The sequence below is a fragment of the Schistocerca nitens genome, chromosome 1 (genome assembly GCF_023898315.1).
Source record: "Schistocerca nitens isolate TAMUIC-IGC-003100 chromosome 1, iqSchNite1.1, whole genome shotgun sequence".
Lineage (NCBI taxonomy): Eukaryota > Metazoa > Arthropoda > Insecta > Orthoptera > Acrididae > Schistocerca > Schistocerca nitens.
This window is the reverse complement of record NC_064614.1, coordinates 1,012,997,843-1,013,020,869: the sequence shown is the minus strand read 5'-3', so window position 1 is coordinate 1,013,020,869 and position 23,027 is coordinate 1,012,997,843. Positions and strand designations below refer to the sequence as shown.

The 23,027-nt window shown below is 40.4% G+C and overlaps 1 protein-coding gene across 3 annotated transcripts in view; it reads right to left on the bottom strand.

Moving 5' to 3' along the window:
• Window positions 1–2,238: 2,238 nt before the first annotated feature.
• The window catches only part of LOC126195835 (lysophospholipase D GDPD1-like), a 211,298-nt gene continuing 190,509 nt past the window's right edge, over window positions 2,239–23,027 (bottom strand). The window contains exon 7 of one of the 3 annotated variants that reach the window (XM_049934522.1): window positions 2,239–2,304. In XM_049934522.1, the coding sequence (XP_049790479.1) occupies window positions 2,296–2,304 (9 nt within the window). In that variant the 3' untranslated portion in view covers window positions 2,239–2,295. Of the gene's footprint in view, window positions 2,305–8,163; window positions 8,223–18,966; window positions 19,054–23,027 lie in introns of those variants that run through there. The other 2 variants (XM_049934521.1, XM_049934520.1) reach the window with 2 other exon arrangements.

Sequence of the window (23,027 nt, the reverse complement as noted above, 5' to 3'; positions counted from 1 at the left end):
GCAGGTGTCATTAGAGCACAGTTAATAAAGTCATTTCTTGAAATAATGGATAAACTAGGCACTCATCTTTTCGTGTTTCCCACGCTGGTTTCGTTGTGAACTCATGGCTCAATCGTAGAAAATCTAGGTAGTGATCATTCCAAGTTCGGATGCAAAGAGGCCTAGGTGTTATTCTGCGATATTCAAAAGTTTTATAGATGTGTTTCATAAACCATTCTTGAGGATTAAACTTTTGCAACTTAGGACAATGGTGATGTAAAAAAGTAATCAGCACTCCGAATTTAAGTACACTTCTTTTTTATTACTTTTGTTGCAATATCACGTAACTCGTTCCAAAACGTCACTTCACGATATAAAACATACTTGAAAATATCTTCCTCACTGTTAAAGTTCACATTTCACAAACTGACTACAATTTGCGTCTTTTTAACATGACGACCAAAGCTTGACTCTCTAATAACCGCTTACGCGCACAAAAATCAGAGTTACAAGTGCATCAAAGATCATAATGACAAAAGAAAGAATACACATAAGAATAATATCATTGCAATATATACATATCGATGTATCGAAGTACCTCTAAATTAATGAAATCAAATCTGAATGTTGTCACAGAAATATGTTAACTATTTTACAGAAACACAGTAGAATATTACTGGTATCGAGAGGTTGAGGTAAGGTGCCGTAATGGTTATGTAATTCAAGTACCATGATCCGAAGCTCTTTGACTGGACGTTACTCGGCTCCATCTTGCTCATGTGTACTGTAGCGTATGTCTCTTGCATCAGTGTATTGTGTAATAAAATCTCAATCTTACAAGCATGCTATTCTTCAGCAAGTATAGGACCCAATTTCCCAAGGCGAAGAAATCCACTACCATACTGTTACATTACTCTGCTGACAACAAATAAGTGAAACAGTAACTACCATAATGTACCTAGGAGTAACCACCCAGAGTGATTTACATTGGAGTGGCCACGTAAAATAGAAGAAAAATCAGATGCCAGATTGGGATTCGTTCGAAGAATTTCAAGACAGTGTAATTCATATACAAAAAAATTAGCATACATAACTCTCGTTTGACTGATTCTTGAATAATATCCGTTAGTCTGAGAACCTTGCCAGATAGGATTAATAGAATGGGTGGAGAAGATCCAATGAAAAGAGGCACGTTTCGCCAAGGGATTTTTTTTGGTACTAGGGCATTACAGAGATGCTCCACAAAATGGCAGATAACAGAGGCATTTCGGATCATGGAGAGGTTTACTGACGAAATTTCGAAAATGGATGTTTCGAAGAAGAGTTGGTTAAGATAGCACCTTCTACCACAACGTCTTAAAAAATGACAACGAGAAAGTTAGAGAAATTATATGTAATATGGAGCTTCACAATAACAGTCTCTCCCACACATCATTCATGAAGGCAACAGCAAAGACTGGGTAATACAGTTGTACCAGAAGTACCCTCCACCACACACTGTAAGATGGCTTGCGGAGTTTAGATGAAGATGCGTTGATTTTGTTATTTTCTTCACTGAGTGTGTAAAGGAGTGGCATACTTACATTTTTTTGGGAGAGGGTCTATGCCTTTCATTTTACGATGGATCAAATTAAAAATTAATTTTATTGACCAGTACTAATTTAAACATATTTAATGTCCAAGACTATATAAATAAAGAGTGTCATTGGTTTATAGTTGTTAGAATACTAATGACATTACGAAAACGATGTATTGAGGTTATGAATTACACCATGAAATCAGTTTTATGAGGTTATAGAGCCGGAATAATTTCAATAAAACATAATCCACTTTCTAAGAGAATATTCCACACCGATTCTATTAACTGCCTATTTTTGCAGTCTAGGCCCAAGTTAATTTAGTTTGAGGAGTATGAAAGTTGCTTTTATGTGATGCTTTAACACACAAAAATAGAACAAATTATTAAACCATTTACTAGAAATTTGAATTACAAAAGAAGACGGTAGTCTCTTTGTTTGCCGTATCACTTACCACAGTTTGAACATTGATCCCTTATTCTCGATGAATTGGCGAGTCCATTAAGATGTGCCTCACTATTTGTATTCCTTAAGTATGTGTTTATCCTCTTAAGGGTAGGAAACGGAGGCCGTTGTTACTAGTAGAGTTGTCAAGAGCTGTAGAAATCGAAGCACATTAGTATAGATCTGCCAGTCCCAGACAACAAAAATTCCATTGTGTTTTGAGGAAACTGCTCCAGTCGACTCAGGAGCTGATGAAAATGTTTCAACTGAGCCGTTATAGTTGTCAAATCGGCGACTAATGGATCTGAAGCATAAAATGAATGATACTTATGTTTGCTTTTTTGTGGTAGAAGACAGTTAAAGTAGTTAAAAAGTTCACAATACGATAATAACCGGTCCTGCTGTGAACCAATGAATGCACCCAGAAAGAGTATGAACTCAGACACTTTATAGCAACCCTCCACATCATCACCGGTATTCTGATTTGTATCATGTTTATCTTAGCAGAAGTGCATGTTTGCTTGGTTTCAACTCCATTGGCCAAAGATAATTCCTTGGCTTATAAGAAAAGCTGGCTGAAAGTATCATTAGCATTTTCTCTCCTTGCCAGCAGTTCCCTTTTGAGATCCCTGTCAATGTTGATTAACTCTGCAAAATCTATATTTTGACGCTGCAGTTGACAACAGATGGACTCACCCAGCGCAAACACGTCACAATGTATAATCGAGCAGCCGAAAAAATCTCCATTGGTGATGGCTACTGAGAGAATCATGGTATCGTGGGATGTGGTCTTGTTGTCGAATTCTTAAATCTTCCCCGGAGCTAAAACAACACAACCATATATTTTCTTGTAGTGTTGTGCGCTGCAAAGACACTCAATCCGTCTAGCATGTGTGGTATATTTCAAACTCCTGATTCGGATTTTGGTTAATTATTCAGAGCAATGTTTCATATCTGCCTACACTTTGGTGGCCCAAAGAGTTATGTAACATTTCCAGTGTTCCTAATGAATTCTTGATAAGTGGAATCTTGCATGTGTCAGTGACTATCAAATTGAAATAATGAATTACAAAATGAGAATTTACAGCTAAAGGGTAGTCCTGTTGTATGAATTCATGAATCCCATTGGCTTTTCCCGACATGGATGCTGCACTGTCATAGCCCTGTCCCCATAAAAATGACACATAAAGACCAAATTTTACCAAGTTATCAATTATAGATCCAGCCTTGCTCGCATGAATGTTGAAATATTAAAGAGCATGGTCCCATGTCCCAAACTTGGAGGTTACTAGGGCTCCAACATTTTGATGACTATCTTCACCCTACTTGTCTTAGCGACAGTATTTACAAAAGTCACTGTCCTCTTTGGGAGGGTATATTGATCAAAAATATTTCTCCTTCCAACTTAGGTTAAATCTATTATATTGGTCATTTTGCAAAGTGATGGGATGTGTCATGAACGAAAAGATTTTGGAAATGTTGTTGCTTCATGTGGTCATTAACTTTTTTATTATTTGGTAGCAAACGATCACTTATGTCATACTTACAGCCTGGTGAAGGGTTGTCAGAGCTTAATTTGTCAATGAAAGTTGTGATTTAATCTCAGGAGTCAACAAAGGTGATTTTGTATTACCAATAATGCTTCTGTAGTTTGGAAAGGGCAGTGGCGGCAACTGTGGTATATCACTGAGTTCCTCGGCCTGAGAGGACAGAATTTCTTTTGCTCATGGTGTTTTGGAGAAGTAGTTCAAAATGTTTTCACTTTGTGTTTTGTGGTGCTTTGTCTTAGCTCTCAAAATCAAGATATCACTATAGAAGCTATAATACCACATGTTTTTGCAACACTGTCATGCCAACAATTTAACAACTGGCAACACAGAGAATTGTGTACAAAACAAGCTAGGATATTTCCTGGTCAACACATCCACCAATAATGAGTCCACCACTTCTATAATATTCATTGTTTCTGTATTCATTAACATTCATTTACCAGTACTGTAATATACTGAGACTGAGCTCGTTAACTTTGTATTTAATTCACCATTGATGTTAAATTGATATGTGTTACTAAAAGAAACCAGAAAATATGAAATGCTACTATGCAGTGGAGCATGTTTTTTTTTTAAATAAATAAGCCTTATTGCTTAAAAAGCTCTATTTATTATTAACAGTCACAATGTACAACCACGCCAGTTATGGATGATTCTCTTTCGTGTGAGATTCGTTCGGAAACTGTCTGCTGTTGGCATACTGCAGAAGCACATGCCCACATTTTCACATACTGAAGCAGAGATGTTGTTAACCCTTGTTTTCAACTCCCATAGTATTACGATATTGTGTCCAGAGATGTAAGATAAACATATGCATAATTTCACACGTGGGCAGGGGAGGCATAAGTCCAGAAGCCTACCCCCTTGCCCTCCTCACCCTTAAATACAGGAAGAATAATGGTCAGAATTTGTTAAATAGTTTCTCAAATTCTTCAGAATGAGAGCTGCAGCAGGCATGAAACACAGTTTCTTAACACCATCTTGCGATTCGTCTCAAGTTATTCACATGTAAATTAAAGAAAATAAATGAAAACAGATTTAAAATGGAATATGATATGGAATTTAAAGCCTTTACATAATTGTAGCATGAATAAAGTTGACTTAAAAAGACGTTAGTATTAAGCGAAAAAAAAGTTCACCGATTTGGGAATGATACTGTGAACTTGGCATTTGAAGTCTCAGATGCTTCAAGTTATGTTAAAGGTGATATTGTGTTGCAAGTCCTAAGTAATGGTGTATATAAATTAATTGTTACATAATCCACAATGAAGAAATGTTTCTATATCTCAACTAGTCCAGCAGACTTGTATGGGAATGAATCTTTCCTTCCAGTTCAATGTGGCCGTATCTTGCATCTTTCCACAATCCTTTTGCTTAGTGAAATTTGAGAACTTCTACCACCTTCTGTCCTTGAACAGCAATTTACTGCACAACACTGTGGCATTCTTCAGCCCAGAAAAGTTGACATGTTTTGTTAGGCTCTTAATTTAATTTAAAATGGGTCTGTATGTTTCACACACCTCCATATACTAAGATAATGGCTAATTAGATCAATTCTCCCATTTACTCTCAGGTAATACTGGGGTCCAAATGGCTGCTTTGTACCATGTGATGTTCGGCTGACCAATCCACTCATAAAAGGTTGTCACTGCTTCCTTTATGCAGGTCTTTAGCATGTGTTGCTTCTTATTAGCCGCGCTGAGCTGCTCCTCACTACACAGCCTGCACTGTGAACTGCCATTCACAGAGAGGTCCTGAGAACTCGAGGCTGACCAAAGCTTCCCCTCACTCTACAGTCCCAAGACACAAGCAGCAGTCGGTAATGAGATGTAGCAGATGTTAACCAGGGAGTCATAGAAGAGATGTATGGGGTACTGTGGAGTCCTTAAGTGTGTGAGAAAATTAATACTGTTACCTTGATAATATGAGGTGAAAAGTGCAAAGCCGGCCGCGGTGGTCTCGCGGTTCTAGGCGCACAGTCCAGAACCGTGCGACTGCTACGGTCGCAGGTTCGAATCCTGACTCGGGCATGGATGTGTGTGATGTCCTTAGGTTAGTTAGGTTTAAGTAGTTCTAAGTTCTAGGGGACTGATGACCACAGCAGTTAAGTCCCATAGAGTGCTCAGAGCCATTTGAACCTTTTTTTTTTTTTTTTGAAAAGTGCAAACTGTTGTACCTTTATAGTACAAGGAGCAAATTGCAAACTGTTGAAAATTTATTTATTATGTTTCAAATCAGTGTCAAAGAATAAAACTATATCTTATTCTACCAAGCGGATCATCTGTCATTGTTGCTATTGACATATGCAGAGCATTTCCTAAAGACAGAGCAGATGTGACATATGGAACTGCTCAACAAGTAAGGCTGGGTTAAGCCATCTGGAGGCCCAGAACTAGAAACATATGTGCGGTCCGTGCTGTCTCCATGTATGCCTAATACATTTCTGGGGAAGTACAGTAACAAAGTTAAGGGAATACACATTGTTCAATGACATCAACCATGCCATTCATTAGATGATATTATAGTAATGGAACTTTCCAAAAGCATAAATAAACACACAAAGTTACCTTATTAAATAAAAAAACGAGTTATTGTCTTCTCACACTACACAAAGAACATGTAAACAAGAAACCTACATACGCAGTGACGCCGTATGTAGGAACAATATCACACAGAGTAGTGAAAATATTCAGGAACAAAAGTGTTCAGATAAGCTTTAGGACTGAAAATCATCTGCAGAATAACATCCTGGTAGTAACCAATACTTCCTCATCATTTGCAAAATCAGGGACATACAAAATTAATTGCAGTAGCTGTAATAAGTTCTACATAGAACATTAGAACATACGGGATGGAGCTTCAAGGTACAACATAAGAGACACACTAGTAACGGGAAAACTGCGTTCTGGGGCATTTTGTAAGCGTGGCTTGCATACATTTAGGGGCAAACGTGACTGATTTAAGAGCTCCTCCTACTCCCCTTACCTACTGTTCTGTTAATTGATTTATGACCTCTGGGGGTTGATTTATCAGCCCCTGGAGATAATCTGCCCTTCTGATAAACCCCCACACTCCTCCCACCCCTCGTCACCCACCCCTCTGGAAAACCTCCTTGGGGATACAAGCACACCTTAAATATCAAATTTATTGACTAATTAATCAAATCAATGGCTTAATTAACGCCTCCTCCTTTGGGGAAACCCACAGCTCTTCCATCCTTCACTCACACTTTCTCCCTCCCCTCTCTGGAAATTGGCAGGAAAAGGACTCAGTCTGTGCTGGAGAGAAAGGATCTCACGACAAGTAATTCAATTACGTAGCAAAAGATATACTGTTTGTTTATAAAATTCAATTCCCAGGGGTTGGATCTCTTATTTCCTTGGTGGGAAAAGCTCATCATTCTTTCCTGTTTCGGAAGATTCAGATCTTGTATAATAAATTGTAAAGAAGTAATTAAATAGATTGCTTTTTTTCCGATCGCGCAAGGAATACTGTCACGAAATCAACGTCAGCATAACTCTGTTGTGACGTAACCATAAACGCCGGAACGAAGAGGCGGAATGCAAGACCAGAGAAGGCTGTGAGGAAACGGCGGCCAATGGTGCGCGGAATCAGACCGCGCTCTGCCAGGCGCGCCCCCTGCAACAAGTGCATATAAACGACGCTCCTGCTAGCCTCGACCGTCCAGATCGGCCCGAGTCTGCAACGTAATCCGTATCAAGTGTTTCCTTGGACTCTGTGTGTAGCAAGAACTGTACTGTTTTCATGTCGTCCCTCGCTAACGACATTTGCTATAGTGAAGTTAAGTACGGTCAATATGCTTTCTAGAAATAAACTACTAATGTTACTCGATTGAATTGCTGTATAGCATTCCGAGAACGCTGCATCCCGTAGGCACCCTATTAGCGATGAGTGGGCAAGACCCCACAAACTCAACACACGTAATTACACTGTTAAAAATTTTCCAACTGCTTCTTCACACTTACTTCAGAGCAGGGAGAGAGCCTGCACTACACCTGCTTGCACCCGAACGGCTGTCGGTAGTCGCACCGTCAGCTACCTCGCATATTACTATGCATTCATGTCAGCAGAGAGGCACACAGACAGAAAGTCACATTAATTCCCAAACAAAGTGTAAGTGATGGGACCCTTTGATATTGATACCCATTAAATTCCTGTCGAAACACATGCTCTCTCTCCTTCTCCCCTCCCCCCCCCCTTTCTCTCTCTCTCTCTTTCTCTCTCTCTCACTCTCTCTCAAGTAGCCAGGTCCTGTTGTGTAGCACTTCTAGGCATGCACCCACCATCAGTCGTGGCCGGACTGAACTGCAAGCAAAGTAGCTTTTGCCAGGGAAACTCCAAAGCCTTGTAGTGCTACAACGATGAAAATTAATATTACGACGATGTCAAACCTTATTTTCATGATTTAAAGAAGTATTCATGATATTAAAATATAATTATAATTTTATTATTTTCATTTTTGTGCTCAGTGTATCAAAGACTTTCCAGTGCACGGAATAAATTAGCATTGTTTGTACTAAGAAACTATATATGATTGTTAAGGGTTAAGCATTTAATAATTCGATGTAAGACATTTTGTCGAGTCTGAATTTGTTCTCGTACTGGTCGGTAGAGAAGGAAAAGTTCCTTAATCGATGTGAAGGTATAAAGGCTGTAAAAAGGAGAGAGATAGAAGGTAAATACAAGTTATTCAAAACAAATATCTGTAAACTGTAACGTCTTGTGATTTCCTATAACTAAAAATTGCAAGGTCTAGTCTGAGCCTGTCCTGAATAACAGCGAAGAACATTTATGTTATCATATATTTTCTTCGTTTGATCACGGTTGTGATTCGCATGTTTCTTTTTGTTACGCGACGTGTTATGAATATTTTCATTATACGCGCAAAAGTGGACACAGCTTTAATCGAACCTGCGCCTTTCGGAAACGATAACTTTTAATCAGTACAATTACGCGAATACCGTCTAAATCGCAACCGTGATCACAAAAGTGTTTCCTGGACCAAATAATTCTTATAAAATGTGTATTCTCCAAAGCGAGCAGAATTGCACTATCGCTTGACTCGCAACAATCGAAAAAGTAAAAACAGTGCATAAATAAAATTGCCACCTTTTAATAATTATTATTATCCCATTAAATAAATAAATAGCAATTCAGTGGCTATCCAATCAATAAACAGAGGGGGCAATTCAGTGGCAACCTATTGACAGAACTAGCTTATATGTGTTTTTTTCAATTTGTTTCATGCTGTAATGAGCGGGGAAAAAAACCTACATTTTGTGAGTGTGTCTTCTTAGGAAGCTATGAGTCATTTATATTTAAATAACTGCGAGAAGGATCAGTAAAATACAGCCTCAAGTATTTTCAGTAGAGGTTAACTGAACGAGATTAGAACTGAATTTCAATCAAACGAAAGTGAACATTTATAGTACTGATTCCAATCTGGTGCAGTGTCTAATTATTTTATGTTTTGTGTGGCGGAATAATTGATGTGTTGCATGTGACGTTTTCCCGATTAGACTTGCACCCAAAAACATTTGCAAACGTGGTGAAAACAGTGCGACGTGTAAGAAAAGCTACACAGCAGGAAGTAACTGTAGAACATTCAGAGGAGGAAGGTATAACTAGTGATGTAGAAATTGATAAAATTTTTTTTCAGATCAGACAGAGGATATAGAACAGAACACTAATATTAAAGTCAGTGATCCATCTGCTGTAGAACACTCAGGCAGAATACAGACGGTAGTTCAATTGCATACTGAAGCAGAATCACAAGAAACACCAGTTACAGTCGATTTACCACCGGTAGAGCCAACACAAACAGTAATGGATCCATTTTCTCTCTTAATGATAAAAATGGAACAAATGTTTAAAATACAGGAACAATCACGGATACAGCGTGAACAAGAAACTGCTAAACAACTTGCAACTGAGATTAATAATAATTTAGATAAACGTATTAGCAGAGTAGATGAACGGAGTAGGACCTTGGATGAACGCATCAGTCAATTAGACGAGCGTACGCAGTTAAGCTTTTCACAGTTCTCAAAAGAGATAGATCAAAAGCTTGAAAACCGGTTAAAAGAACACGATCGCCAGCTGCGACAGCAAATAGATGCCCAGTTGTCTGCTATACAGAACAACATTTCAAGTATGCAACAAACATACCATGACTTACCACAGAATGTAAAGCAAGTAACCCAGGATGTGGACAAATTACAACAAACACACACTTCTTTGGAAGCAGAAATACGCAACATAAGTACATGTATAGAAAACCTTATGGTTGATAATCAAAACGTAATAGAACAAAAATGCAAAGAACAAGAAGAACGCGTTGTGACCACATTCAACACATGGCGAAATGACAAAGACAAACAAATTAGTACTGTTATACAGAAGGAACTACCTGTGATGTTACAACGAGCAGGAACACAACTGATACATGAGAACAACACAAAGATTCATGAACTCCAGACTGAATTACAAAACGTGCAGAAAGTGCTTAATGAAACACGTATGCAAACATCTCATAACAGTTCACTGGAGTGTGTTTGTATCACAGAAACACACCCTGATCATTATGAAACTCCTTTAACTGAAAGTAGGTGGCAGACGGGCAATAATTTCAGTCCAACACGTGGAGTAACATCCGTTTATCAAGACCATACACAATCATTGGTGACACAGGATGCTTTAGTGAAGAATTCACAGTTTCAGACGTTTACCAATGATAAGAACGGACCCCATCCAATTGTGTTTATCAAAGGGATCCGCGGAATAATGCCAAAAAGTTGGAACGAAAGGGAGAAAATTGTCTTTACCATTACCCATATTCAAGGTGAGCCAGCGTTATTCGCGACACAGAAAGCTGAACAATGCAGTTCCTTCGATGAATTTGAACAAGCTTTTCTAAACAAGTATTGGTCGCGTGGGGTACAAGAACGATTAAGAAAATAAGTTATAGTCCTGAGCCATTTAATAGAAAAGGCGGTACTTTGCGGAAATATTTCGAAAAGTATCTGGACAAAGTGAAATATTTATCCACACCAATTCCTGAGTGTGCTGTTTTAAAGATATTAAAGGAGAAGTTACCGCGTGATCTAAAGGAGAAATTGTTTCACATTCCTGAAGACAACGTGGAACATTTTCTATCTGTACTGGACTCTTTAGATTTGGCTATCGAAGAGGACAGACACCATTATGGGAATAATTCGTCGAATAATGGTAATGGCAACGGGCGAAACCACAAGAACAATAGTAATAGAAACACCTACTATGGGAATCAAAATCATTGGAATAGTCCGAATTATTCAGGATGGCAGAACCACAATATGAACACAAATGGACAGTACGGTAATGCACCGAATCACAATTATCATCCACAGAACAATAGTGGACAAAACAATAACGGAAACTTTTCAAAGAAACGGAAACGAGATTTTAGAGCTAACGCCAATTACAATAACGGTAATTTTTCAAATAATCAGCAAAACATGCAACCACCACATAACTGGTCAACACAAAATTATGCACAACAGCAATGGCAGCAGCCTAGGCCACCGCAATATCACAACAACAATCATGTACAACCCCCGTACAAACAAATATGTCTAATAACATGCAGCAGCATATGAATGCGCAGCCATGGCAACCACCGAATCAAAATATCAAGATCATTGAGGTAAGTGAACCGCAACCATCAACCAGTACCAGTCAGTCAAACTAGATGCGACGACATTCTGCTCCCGTGTGTCAGTCGCAGGCTGTCTAGGGGGCACTTGCATGAATGATGTTAGTAATAACGAGCAACCAAGCGTGCAGACAACCATCTGTAGTAAAAATGAGAATGTGTGTCGCATAGAATCAGCAGCGATCGGGTCGAACGACGCAAAAGATGCAGTGTTTAGGATGCTGCTCAGCAACGTGGTTCAACTATGCAGATGTTAAGATATAATGACGGAGTCGATATATGAGAGGAATTATGTCAAGATTTTCGGAAAAAGTGTAATTTGTTTGAACGGGAAGTTGTACAAGCAGCTATAGTTTGTGATATTTATGGTATTCAAACTACGGTGATTTTAGATACTGGAGCATCTGTTTCTGTGCTGAATGAATCGTTCTTTCTTCACTTAAAGAAGATTAGAAAGATTCCGGTTTTTCCAGTCACTAATTGTCGAGTTACAGGAGCCATTAGTCAGAAAGCCCAACTACTTCGGGAACAGACACGGATTTGTATTAATTTTGGAATGGGAGCCAAAGAATGCACCTTCCTTATTGTAAAGAATTTAGCCGTGAACTGTCTCCTCGGATTAGATATTTTGCGAGAGACGGAAACTATAATCGATCTCGCAAAGGGTGAATGCAGCATGTGTTTCGGTGACACGAGAGTCAGGTTAGACTTGGTAAAGACCAAAGAATTGCATGGCAAATATTGTCAAATTTTAAAGATAGAACCGATTCGCGCACATTTATGGCGGCTTCAAGATAGTTTCAATTGCAGTACATTCCCGGTCATGGAAGATGTGAAGGACGAGGAGAATATCCACCTCTCTGAAATAGTAGAAAAAGTACAACAATCCTCTTGTCTTGACAGTCTGCAACAGAAGCAATTATTAGACACACTAATTATCATAAAGTATTTTGAAAAAAAACCTGGACTAATTAAAGGTTAAGTGTACGACATGCAAGTGTTTCCCCATGAAATTTACAGTCATCAAACGTACTCAGTACCCAGCGCGGAAAGGGAAGCAGTAACAAAAGAAATTAGACGAATGCTGGAATGGGGAATTATTGAGACCTCGTTATCACCATATAGTAACCCACTTTTACCAGTAATGAAATCCGATGGAAGCTTAAGGTTGGTTGACGCACGCCAGATTAATCAAATTATTATGCCTGTCAGGACGCGGCCTGAGAATCTAGAAGAACTATTACAGAAGTTCCATGGGATAAAGTATCCATCAAGCCTCGACCTCCGCGCATCATACTGGCAGGTGGTCTTAACGCCAAGATCTAGGAAATATACAGCATTTATTTATAGAGGAAGAAGCTATCAATTCAGAGTATTGCCATTCGGATTGAATGTCAGTGCCGGAGTCTTTATTAATGTGCTTGACACTGTCCTAGGCCCAGATTTGTTAGAGCAAGTTACTGTCTATGTGGACGATTTATTGATTGCTTCACCAACGTGGGACGAGCATATCAAACTAATTAACTTAGTGTTACACAAATTTGAACTTGCAGGTGTTATGGTTAACCTTAAGAAGTCCAAGTTTGGAAAGACGGAGATAAAGTTTCTAGGACATATAGTATCATCAGAAGGAATCTTCCCGGATAGTACGAAACTCGAGGCTATCAGAAATTGTCCATATCCGGCCAAAAAAAGACAATTAAAGGCATATATGGGTCTTGTATCCTTTTTCCGAAAGTTCGTGCCTAATCAATGGCTTAACAGCGAACATCTAGTGGGGCTTCTGAAAAAGAATGCGCCGTGGGTGTGGACTGACCAGTGTGCACATGATTTCGACACGATCAAGCATTGCTTGTTAAATGCTGAAGTCTTGCACCATCCAGATCTCAGTAAGGATTTTTGCATAACCTCAGATGCTTCATGTACTGGGTTAGGTGCGTGTTTATTTCAAACAGAAACAGTAGACGGACACGAGCAAATAAAAATAATATCTTTCGCAAGTCGTGTATTATCGGAATGCGAACGCGCATATTCCACTACAGAGCTTGAAGCATTGGCAGTGGTATGGGCGTTTCGCAAATTTCATTATTATGTTTATGGTAGACACGTTCGGGTATACTGTGATCATCAGGCTTTGAGTTTCCTGCTGACCTGTAAACTTCTCCATGCACGTTTGGCAAGATGGACATTAGCGTTGCGGGAGTGTGATTTCCAGATTATTCACATCAAAGGAAGTAATAATATTGTGGCAGATGCTTTGTCTAAGCTACCCCAAGGTTTACCTCAATTTAGTGAACTCACAGAGCAAGCATCGGAATTTAAAGTGTTACTAATGGCGGACAATGTTAATCGTAAATATTTTCTAGACATGTGTAAAAATATGGCACAAAAACAGGATACAGATAATATTTGGCACGAGATCAAGGATCAACTGAGGACGGATCCTACTTCGAAACTGCATAAATATTACATGTTACATCAGGATGTGTTATTCTTTAGAAGACATGAGGATTCACGAAACTGGCTAGTATGTATTCCGCAGCAATGTGAGCAAAAGTTAATAATATATACATATGGGAGCCTTTATATTTTATGAAGTAACAGCTTTTTCATGAGATGAGAAAACATTTTATTTTCCAAGCACAGATCAAAAACTAACAAGAATAAACAACTCGTAACCAAGCCGACTACGGCAAAGATAAATATCTATCAGTTGCAGCTTTCACCCGCTGTTTTGGCGCAGTGGATAAATGACGTCGCCACATGAGCCCCTCTCCTTTTGAAACCGGGTGCACCAGGTATATGGGGAAACTTGCACTTGATTTTTCTACCAGCTCTCGTGAAAACATCTGGTGCAGGCAATGGCTGCTCCTGTTCTACACTTGCTGCTTCGTTGTCCTCTTCTGAAACCGAGGGCTCGGCGAGACTCTCTGCTGTTTCTTTGGCCTCCACGTTTGAGCAGTGTACCCTCTTCGGTGTAAGCAGGTTTAAGCCGCTCAATTGAGACTGTCTCTTCTTTACCATCCTTATCGATTATGAAGCTGTGGCTTCCTCTTGTGATTACCCTGTATGGTCCAGAGTAAGGCGAAACAAGCGGCGGGCGCACCGTATCATCCCTAAGCCACACGTGGGACGTTGCTTGCAGGTCTTTATGTACAAACACTCTCCGGTCTCCATGTCTGACAGGGTTAGTGGCTTTGATGTTTCTCATTCTAACGCTGAGTTGTCTCGCGAATTGCGTGCATAGCGCAGGGGCGAACGGCTGTGTAGATGCTGGAACGATAAATTCTCCAGGAACCCTCAATTGCTCGCCATAAACCAATTCTGCGGAAGAGCATTGTAAGTCCTCCTTCACGGCCGTTCTCAATCCGAGTAGGACCAGCGGTAGTGCTTCAGGCCATGAAGTGGAACTACACATTAATGCAGCTTTGAGCGTGCGGTGTAGTCGTTCCACCATTCCATTACTAGATGGATGATAGCTTGTGGTGCGTAGGTGGTTGCACCCGCACAGTAGTAAAAGTTCATTGAAAAGTTGGCTTTCAAACTGCCTTCCGCGATCTGTTGTTATGGTTTGCGGAACGCCAAACCTGGAGAACCATGAATGCAACAGTGCTTTTGCAACCGACTCCGCAGAAATGTCTTGTATTACAACTACTTCTGGCCACCTGGTAAAACGATCAATGATTGTGAGCAAATAGCGTTGTTCTGAAGAGCATGATAGCGGGCCCACAATGTCCACATGTATATGTGAAAATCTTGCAGATGGCGTCGGGAAGTCAGCAATAGGTGCAAAGACATGTCTGCTGATTTTATTACGCTGGCATGTTAGGCATGCACGCGCCCATGCACGACAATCTTTTTGCATTCCAGGCCACACTACTTTGAGGGAAACTAACTTGGCTGTAGCTCGTACTCCTGGATGTGATAGGTTATGTAGTGCACTATAAATCTCCCGACGATATTGTTCTGGCATGTAAGGTCGCTCCTTTCCTTTTGCTACCTCATACCAAATTCCGTCTGGAACATTTGGGACAGACACACGTCTGAGCCGCAGCGCAGTTCTCTGTTCCTCTATTAGACGGCGCAAGAAAGGATTTTCTCGTTGTTTAGACGCTAACTCGGTCCAACGAATTGAATTTAAACTGGCACAATTCCTAGACAGGCAATCTACGACCAGGTTGTCTTTTCCTGAAATGTGACGCACGTCAGTTGTGAACTGTGCAATGTACTCGACTTGCCTGCACTGACGTGGTGAATTGAGCTCTGTGTCTCGTTGTAATATAGCTACTAACGGCTTGTGATCGGTAAAAATTGCAAAGTGCCTCCCTTCGACAGACGTGTAGGGTCACCACTATGTGAGCCTTTATATTTTATGAAGTAACAGCTTTTTCATGAGATGAGAAAACATTTTATTTTCCAAGCACAGATCAAAAACTAACAAGAATAAACAACTCGTAACCAAGCCGACTACGGCAAAGATAAATATCTACCAGCTGCAGCTTTCACCCGCTGTTTTTGGCGCAGTGGATAAATGACGTCGCCACATACACATAATGTTTGGGGTCATTTCGGTTCAAGGAAGTGCCTGGCGAAACTAAGAATGTATTGTCATTTTAATAACATGTATAGAAAGATCCTACGGATGACGCGAGCATGTGACATTTGCCAGCGCGTAAAGCCGTGTGCTTTATCATCGCAGACATTAATGCAGTCAATTGTTCCAACTGCTTCACGCCAACCTTTAAGTATTGACATCGCTGGACCTCTGCCAACTGCCAGAGGAGGGGTCAAATACCTCGTAGCAGTGCTAGATAACTTTACTAAGTTTGTAAAGCTATTTGCTACAAAAACAACAGCCACGAGAACCGATAAACCGATTGGAAAATGATTACATACCTCATTTCGGAACGCCAGAAACATTACTCTCTGACAATGCCTCAAATTTTACGAGTGTTACCTGGAAGAAATTCTTAGGGAAACATAATATAAAACCAATTTTTATTTCGAAGTTCTATCCCCAAGGTAATCCCACGGACGTGTGTTCCGCGAGTTTAATCGCTTTGTGAGAACGTACTGCTCAGCTAAACAAACTAAGTGGGTAGAATACATAGAGCCGTTTGAAAGTGTTGTAAACTACATACCACATTTATCGACAGGTTTTACTCCAGCAGAACTCACATTAAAAACAAAAGAGAACAATAGTTGGGTCAACCCACTTCCAAAACTAAATACCGAACCGGAAGACTGGGAGGACAAAGTTAGACAAGCATTGGTCACACTATACGAGAATGCACAGAAATGGCAAGAATCACACAACCAGAGACTACAGAATACTCAACAATTTAACGTGGGAGATGTCGTGTTAGTAAGGAATTATCCGAAGTCGTCATTATTAAAGAAAAAAATAAAGAAGAGGTTTCCGTTATATTCAGGACCATTTGTGATCTTAGGTACACCACATAAAAATAGTTATTTGTTGGTCTATCCCAACTCAAATAGACAGAAAGGACTATACAATCACAAAGACTTGAAAAGATATGTATCTTAAGTACAGTAGATGACCTTTTACGTGTGTCGTAATGAGGTGAAGTCAAACATCAAAGACTCAAGTACTGTGCGAGTAGGCTAAGTGACAATTATTAATTAATGGACTAGTGTATAAGTATTTCATGGACACACTGCGATGTGGCGTGTGGGAGAATAGGAACATACAACATTGGAAGCATCAGTACTGCTTGGAGGAAGAGACTCTCAGAATACCAATTAGTTGTAAGAAAATTTCAGCTCCAGTTCGACGGAGAAGAGGACGCCGAGCTACAGCAAGGAGAAGAAGAATTGCTTCAAGATGATTCCACCCTAAGACACTTAATCAAACATAATACAAACTTGTTGAGATTCAGTAAACTTTCAGGAACTTATGCGTGTGAAACTACGAACAGTGAACAGAACTGCATATTTCACACAACAGTAGGATATAGTGACTTTAGAAAATAAACGTTTAATTTTGTTGATTGTTAACTATTTTGAACTCACTAGGGTGAGCAGGTTATGTTCTTTTTTTTCTTTCTGACTGTGTACAGGATACACTTACAAAATGTAAAGTTTATGCGAGTTACGTATAGGTTTAACAAATTTTCCACCGTAAGTTAGTGCTCGGACTTGCATCAGCTATAAACCAGGTCGAACAAGATGTTGTCCATGACTGAACAGATCATTACACATATACAGACTTGTGTTTATCGCTGCACAATTCTTTGTAAGTCCGGGAGCACCTTTTCGAGAAAATATATGACTTAGGATTTGCTTTTATATTGTAAATGACTACAATTATGTACTTCATTTGATATGTACAATCATTCAGTTATTTATCATTATGTAACTAGACTGTGTAAAGACTTTCTTATGGGTAGCACAAGGACTTTACCTTGTCAGACTTGATAACTGTGATCAAGTGACTACGTGGTGGAGTGAACATGTCACAGATGACCTATGAACAAAGACTTCCTGTGAACATTATCCTCTGCGCATACGAACTTTATTTCACTGGCGAAAGAGTGGAATTTAACACAAAAGTGGACGCTCAATGAGTGTGTTGTGTTACCATGATTCGTTTTCAAATTTTGTGCTACGAGTGTTTAGTAATGCCAAGTATGCAGAGTGTTATTGGGACCACATGTGTGGACGTAACATTCCAGGCAAACTAAAACTCAAGAGCAAGTGTTTTTATCGATCAGTCAGCAACAGTGGTGAGTCGTAACAGTGTTGGGAGCTGCTACTGAATATATCATTAAACCTGTTGCAGAACTGTATCAATGTTGGAACGTAATTACATAAACCTTTAATTGCAGATAGTCAGTTGCGTTGGAAGGACGAATGGACTTGCATCATGATAAAGAAACTCACAAACAGTCGAACACCTCACAAAAAAAACACATTCTTCTTGTTGAGTGAAAGAGTGCGTGAAATATGATGTAATTTAGATGTTAATTTAAGGAACTGATACTGCTGTTTGAATTTCATGTGACTGTATGCTGGGATGCTGAGCACACGTGTCGGTGAGGGCAGCATACTGCAGCGACATCATCCATCATCCCTTGCCGCACCCTGCCACGTCATCGCAGTCCATCGCAGACTTACCTGATGGGGCGAGTCATTGGTGTTGCAGTACACCAAGTCGCCAGCAGCACTATCACGAAATTGTACCATTATTAAATGTCATACGAAGTGAATATTCAAATATTGAAAATTAAAAAAGACGGTATGGAAGATGTGCTCGCTGCCGTGGTTTTTTTTTCGGGGTTTTTCCCATTGGCCTTTGCCCGAATGGGGGAGCGTAACTCAAAATCCCTGAGACTTAAAAGTAAACAAGGCACATGCTTCCAAGTGAAAGAACACAGTGAACTTTAAACAGAACAGACAAGGAAAATAAGCCTGCTTGGATGTCCAGTCAAACAAGTGTGACTGTACATTCAAAGGGGGAAATGTAGTGCTACAACGATGAAAATTAATATTACGACGATCTCAAACCTTATTGTCATGATTTAAAGAAGTATTCATGATATTAATAATGTAATTATAACTGTATTATTTTCATTTTTGTGCTCAGTGTATCAAAGACTTTCTAGTGCACGGAATAAATTAGCATTGTTTGTACTACGAAACTATATATGATTGTTAAGGGTTAAGCATTTAATAATTCGATGTGAGACATTTTGATGAGTCTGAATTTTGTTCTCGTACTGGTCGGTAGAGAAGGAAAAGTTCCTTAATCGATGTGAAGGTATAAAGGCTGTAAAAAGGAGAGAGATAGAAGGTAAATACAAGTTATTCAAAACAAATATCTCTAAACTGTAACGTCTTGTGATTTCCTATAACTAAAAATTGCAAGGTCTAATCTGAGCCTGTCCTGAATAACAGCGAAGAACATTTATGTTATCATATATTTTCTTCGTTTGATCACGGTTGTGATTCACGTGTTTCTTTTTGTTACGCGACATGTTATGAATATTTTCATTATACGCGCAAAAGTGGACACAGCTTTAATCGAACCTTTGTCTTTCGGAAACGATAACTTTTAATCAGTACAATTACGCGAATACCGTCTAAATCGCAACCGTTATCACAAAAGTGTTTCCTGGACCAAATAATTCTTATAAAATGTGTATTCTCCAAAGCGAGCAGCATTGCACTATCTCTGACTCGCAATAATCGAAAAAGTAAAAACAGTGCTTAAATAAAATTGCCACCTTTTAAAAATTATTATTATCCCATTAAATAAATAAATAGCAGTTCAGTGGCTATCCAATCAATAAACAGAGAGGGCAATTCAGCCTTCCCCTGCTGGATACCAGTGCACGGCAAATGCCTAACTGGGAATCTATTGAACTGGGTGCCCGCATGTATAGATCAGTACAAAACCACCGAAATACTTGGCAGACAGGTAGAAAAGATGTTGTCCAGGCAAAGAACCAGTTGTTTGTCGTTGCAAGTCATTCTGCATATCGATACCGTTGAAAAAATAACTCCCAATCATATTGCTGACTGCCACGTAAATCACTGTGCACAGGGAACGTCGCAGCTGCAGAACCACACTAATCCTCTGCTAACACATCATCAGGTAGTGACATCCCTCTGAAATTTGATACCAGACTCACTTCCTGCCTCACTCTCTCCCTCTCTTTTTCTCTCTCCCTCTCTGTGCCTCAAGTGGTTCCTTCCTGTTTGTGTAAACCAACATATGCAAACACACACACACACCAAGATGTCCTTCCACCTCTCCTCCTTTTAAATTCCTCTCCCCTGCCCTCCTCGCCTCTTTAGCAGGCTTGGCGTTAGTAGCCGGTACATCCATTTGTTCTCACACTTCCACTCCTACGGAAACTCGTAGTACATGGAACAAAGGCATTCAAGAAGAAATAGGTAGCATGTGTCACATGCCACACTCACCCTACATTTGTCCTGAACAAACCAGCGGGCACCTGGGAAATCTCCAGCTATGGATCTCTTGCAAATATTCCCTCACTCTGTCAGACTGATCGACTAATTAACTAATTAAATCGATCCTCTTTGTGTGTGGGCAGTTTTCCCTTGCATCCTATTAGTGAATATTAGGACTGGTTTATGTGGCAGGATTCTATCCTTCAACTGCCCATTTGTCAAACACTTCCAGACTTTCTTTTCCTTGCCTGCTGTTGATGTATAATGGCACAGTGAGGTCATCAGGCAGTAGGTCCATTATGTTGGAGGTAGCTGAGAATTTCAAATTTCAGCTCAGTTGCATGCCATGTTCTTACACAATCTGCTGAGAGGTTGGGTTGATGTGTGTACTCTCAGTAACAGTATTGGAAACAATAAATTGACCAATCAGAGTTTTGAAGTCTTGATTGGAAACAGTGCTGTACGAAATGATAAGTGGAACTTCAAACTTCGGCGTGAATTTATACCGTCATGGTTGTGGAATTCCCGATCACTTTATGTCTGCTCAGTAGTTGTCATGGCTAGATGTCTGGGATCACTGAAAACTCATGTACATACAGCCCACTCACTCACCAGATGTCCACATGCATCGTTCAAAATGGTTCAAATGGCTCTGAGCACTATGGGACTTAACATCTGTGGTCATCAGTCCCCTAGAACTTAGAACTACTTAAACCTAACCAACCTAAGGACATCACAAACATTCATGCCCGAGGCAGGATTCGTACCTGCGACCGTAGCAGTCGCGCGGTTCCGGACTGAGCGCCTAGAACCGCTAGACCACCGCGGCCGGCACATGCATCGTGCCGGTGCCCTTGTACACCATCCGTACCAATCCTCAGAGTTTGGGGAAAATTTCCACCAAGACTGCAGTCATGGGCACGTGTGCATGCCAAAGCACAATGCACCAGCCATGGAGGACATCTGGGGATGATTGGAGTGATAGAAATTCGAATGTTATCAGTATGTCCAACGCCAACAATTGGCAGTGATCGATATTAAATTGCTCAATTTCCCACAGAGAATACATGCAACACACACAATCACAGACACAGCCCAATTACTACTGAATAATGGTTCGCTGTTTAGCTACCCAGAGAGTACCGCGAGGGCCACCAATGGGACTTGTCGCCGCAGCTATGGGCAAGAACGAATTATCCGGCCAGGTGGAACTTACCTATGTACCCACCGCTCATGACAGTTAAACCTGAAATGTCAATTTGTTCTGGCCACAAACCTGAACAGTCGTCCTAAGAAATCCAGCCACATATTTATAACTGTAATTACAATCAAATATTACGATTGGAGCACCTATCTGGTGGCATTCGACAATGAGTGAAGTACTGAAAGTACCTCCTCCTGACAGTTGTGGCTCTGGGACGAGTCTCACGTTGAAATATCACTGTCTATATCCTCCTTATGACTGGACGTAATTTTCCATGCAAATTCTTTCATCTTACTCATGGCTACCGATGGGCTTAAATCGCAGTTTTCCACGTCAAATCCATACCGCCCTTACGACTGGAGATAGTGTTTTTCTTGGCACGTGTCATAACACAGACCACAGTAACTTGACACCTCAACAAAAACTTTATAAACTTGCCAATCACAGCGAATCTATCATATATCCTCTACTAAATATAATACTTTCTGGATAACTGAATGCTGGAGGTGCAGTTAGCCTTCTGCCGCACAGCAGTGTGTCAGGAGTGCGCAAATAGCAGCAAGTGGCTTATTTAGCATTCATATAAGTGTTGTAGTCAAGTTGAAACTTTGTTGAGTGTTCTTAACGCACTTGTGATCATTGTGTGGTTTCGTGTTAAGCAGGGGCAGATTTGCATTTTAATATCTGTGACGTGTAAAGTCGCGTAGTCGTCTGTCATTTGTTTATTTCTTTCAAACAGTCTTTGTACGTTACTGACAGGACAGTTAGCCTTCTGCCGCTGAGCAGTGTACCAGCAGTGTGCAAGTAGCAGCATTACTCCATTTACTAAGCAGTCTTGTATTTTAATAACCGTTTAAATCTTGTGTTGAATTGTTTGTGCTCTCTGTAGATTAGTTCAGACGTTCTTTGAACAACAATATTTAGCATGGATAGGAACTTCAACTGCTGTGTTCAGATGAGGGCTGAGTTGGCATCCCTTTGCTCCCAGCTTCAGGCAGTGTTGGATTCGGTCACAAAGCTTGAGGCTGTTGCCAATGGGCATCACTGTGGTGGTCCATACGGGGGTTTGTGGGGGACGGCCAGCTCGTCCCAAGCATCCCCCGATCGGACTACGGCTGTGGCTGCCCGGGATACTGCCACATTGAGGCTGACCCCTCACCCGTGGTAGAGTGGGAGGTCGTCTTGAGCTGTGGGAGGGGGCGAAAGACATTCCGGAGGGCTGAACGGAAGGCCTCTCCAGTTTGTCAGACGAACCGATTTCAGGCTCTGTCTCTGGCTGATACTGATCTTTGGCCAGACATGGCTGCTTGTCCTGTTCCAGGGTTGTCCCTCAGTCTACAAGATCTGGGCGGTCGCAGGGGGTGGGCTTACTGGTAGTTGGGAGCTCCAACGTCAGGCGCATAATGGGGCCCCTTAGGGATATAGCTGCAAGGAAGGGGAAGAAAACCAATGTGACTACTAATGTGTTTTGCATTCACGATATCGAGAAGAAATATACATTTATCATAAGGGTATTGCCAGGAAGGGATGCAATGAGGTATGTTCTTTCTTGTATAATTACCTGCAGGACATTCCTGCTGAAATTACAGAGCTACATTTGTATTCCATTAACTGTGCAGGGC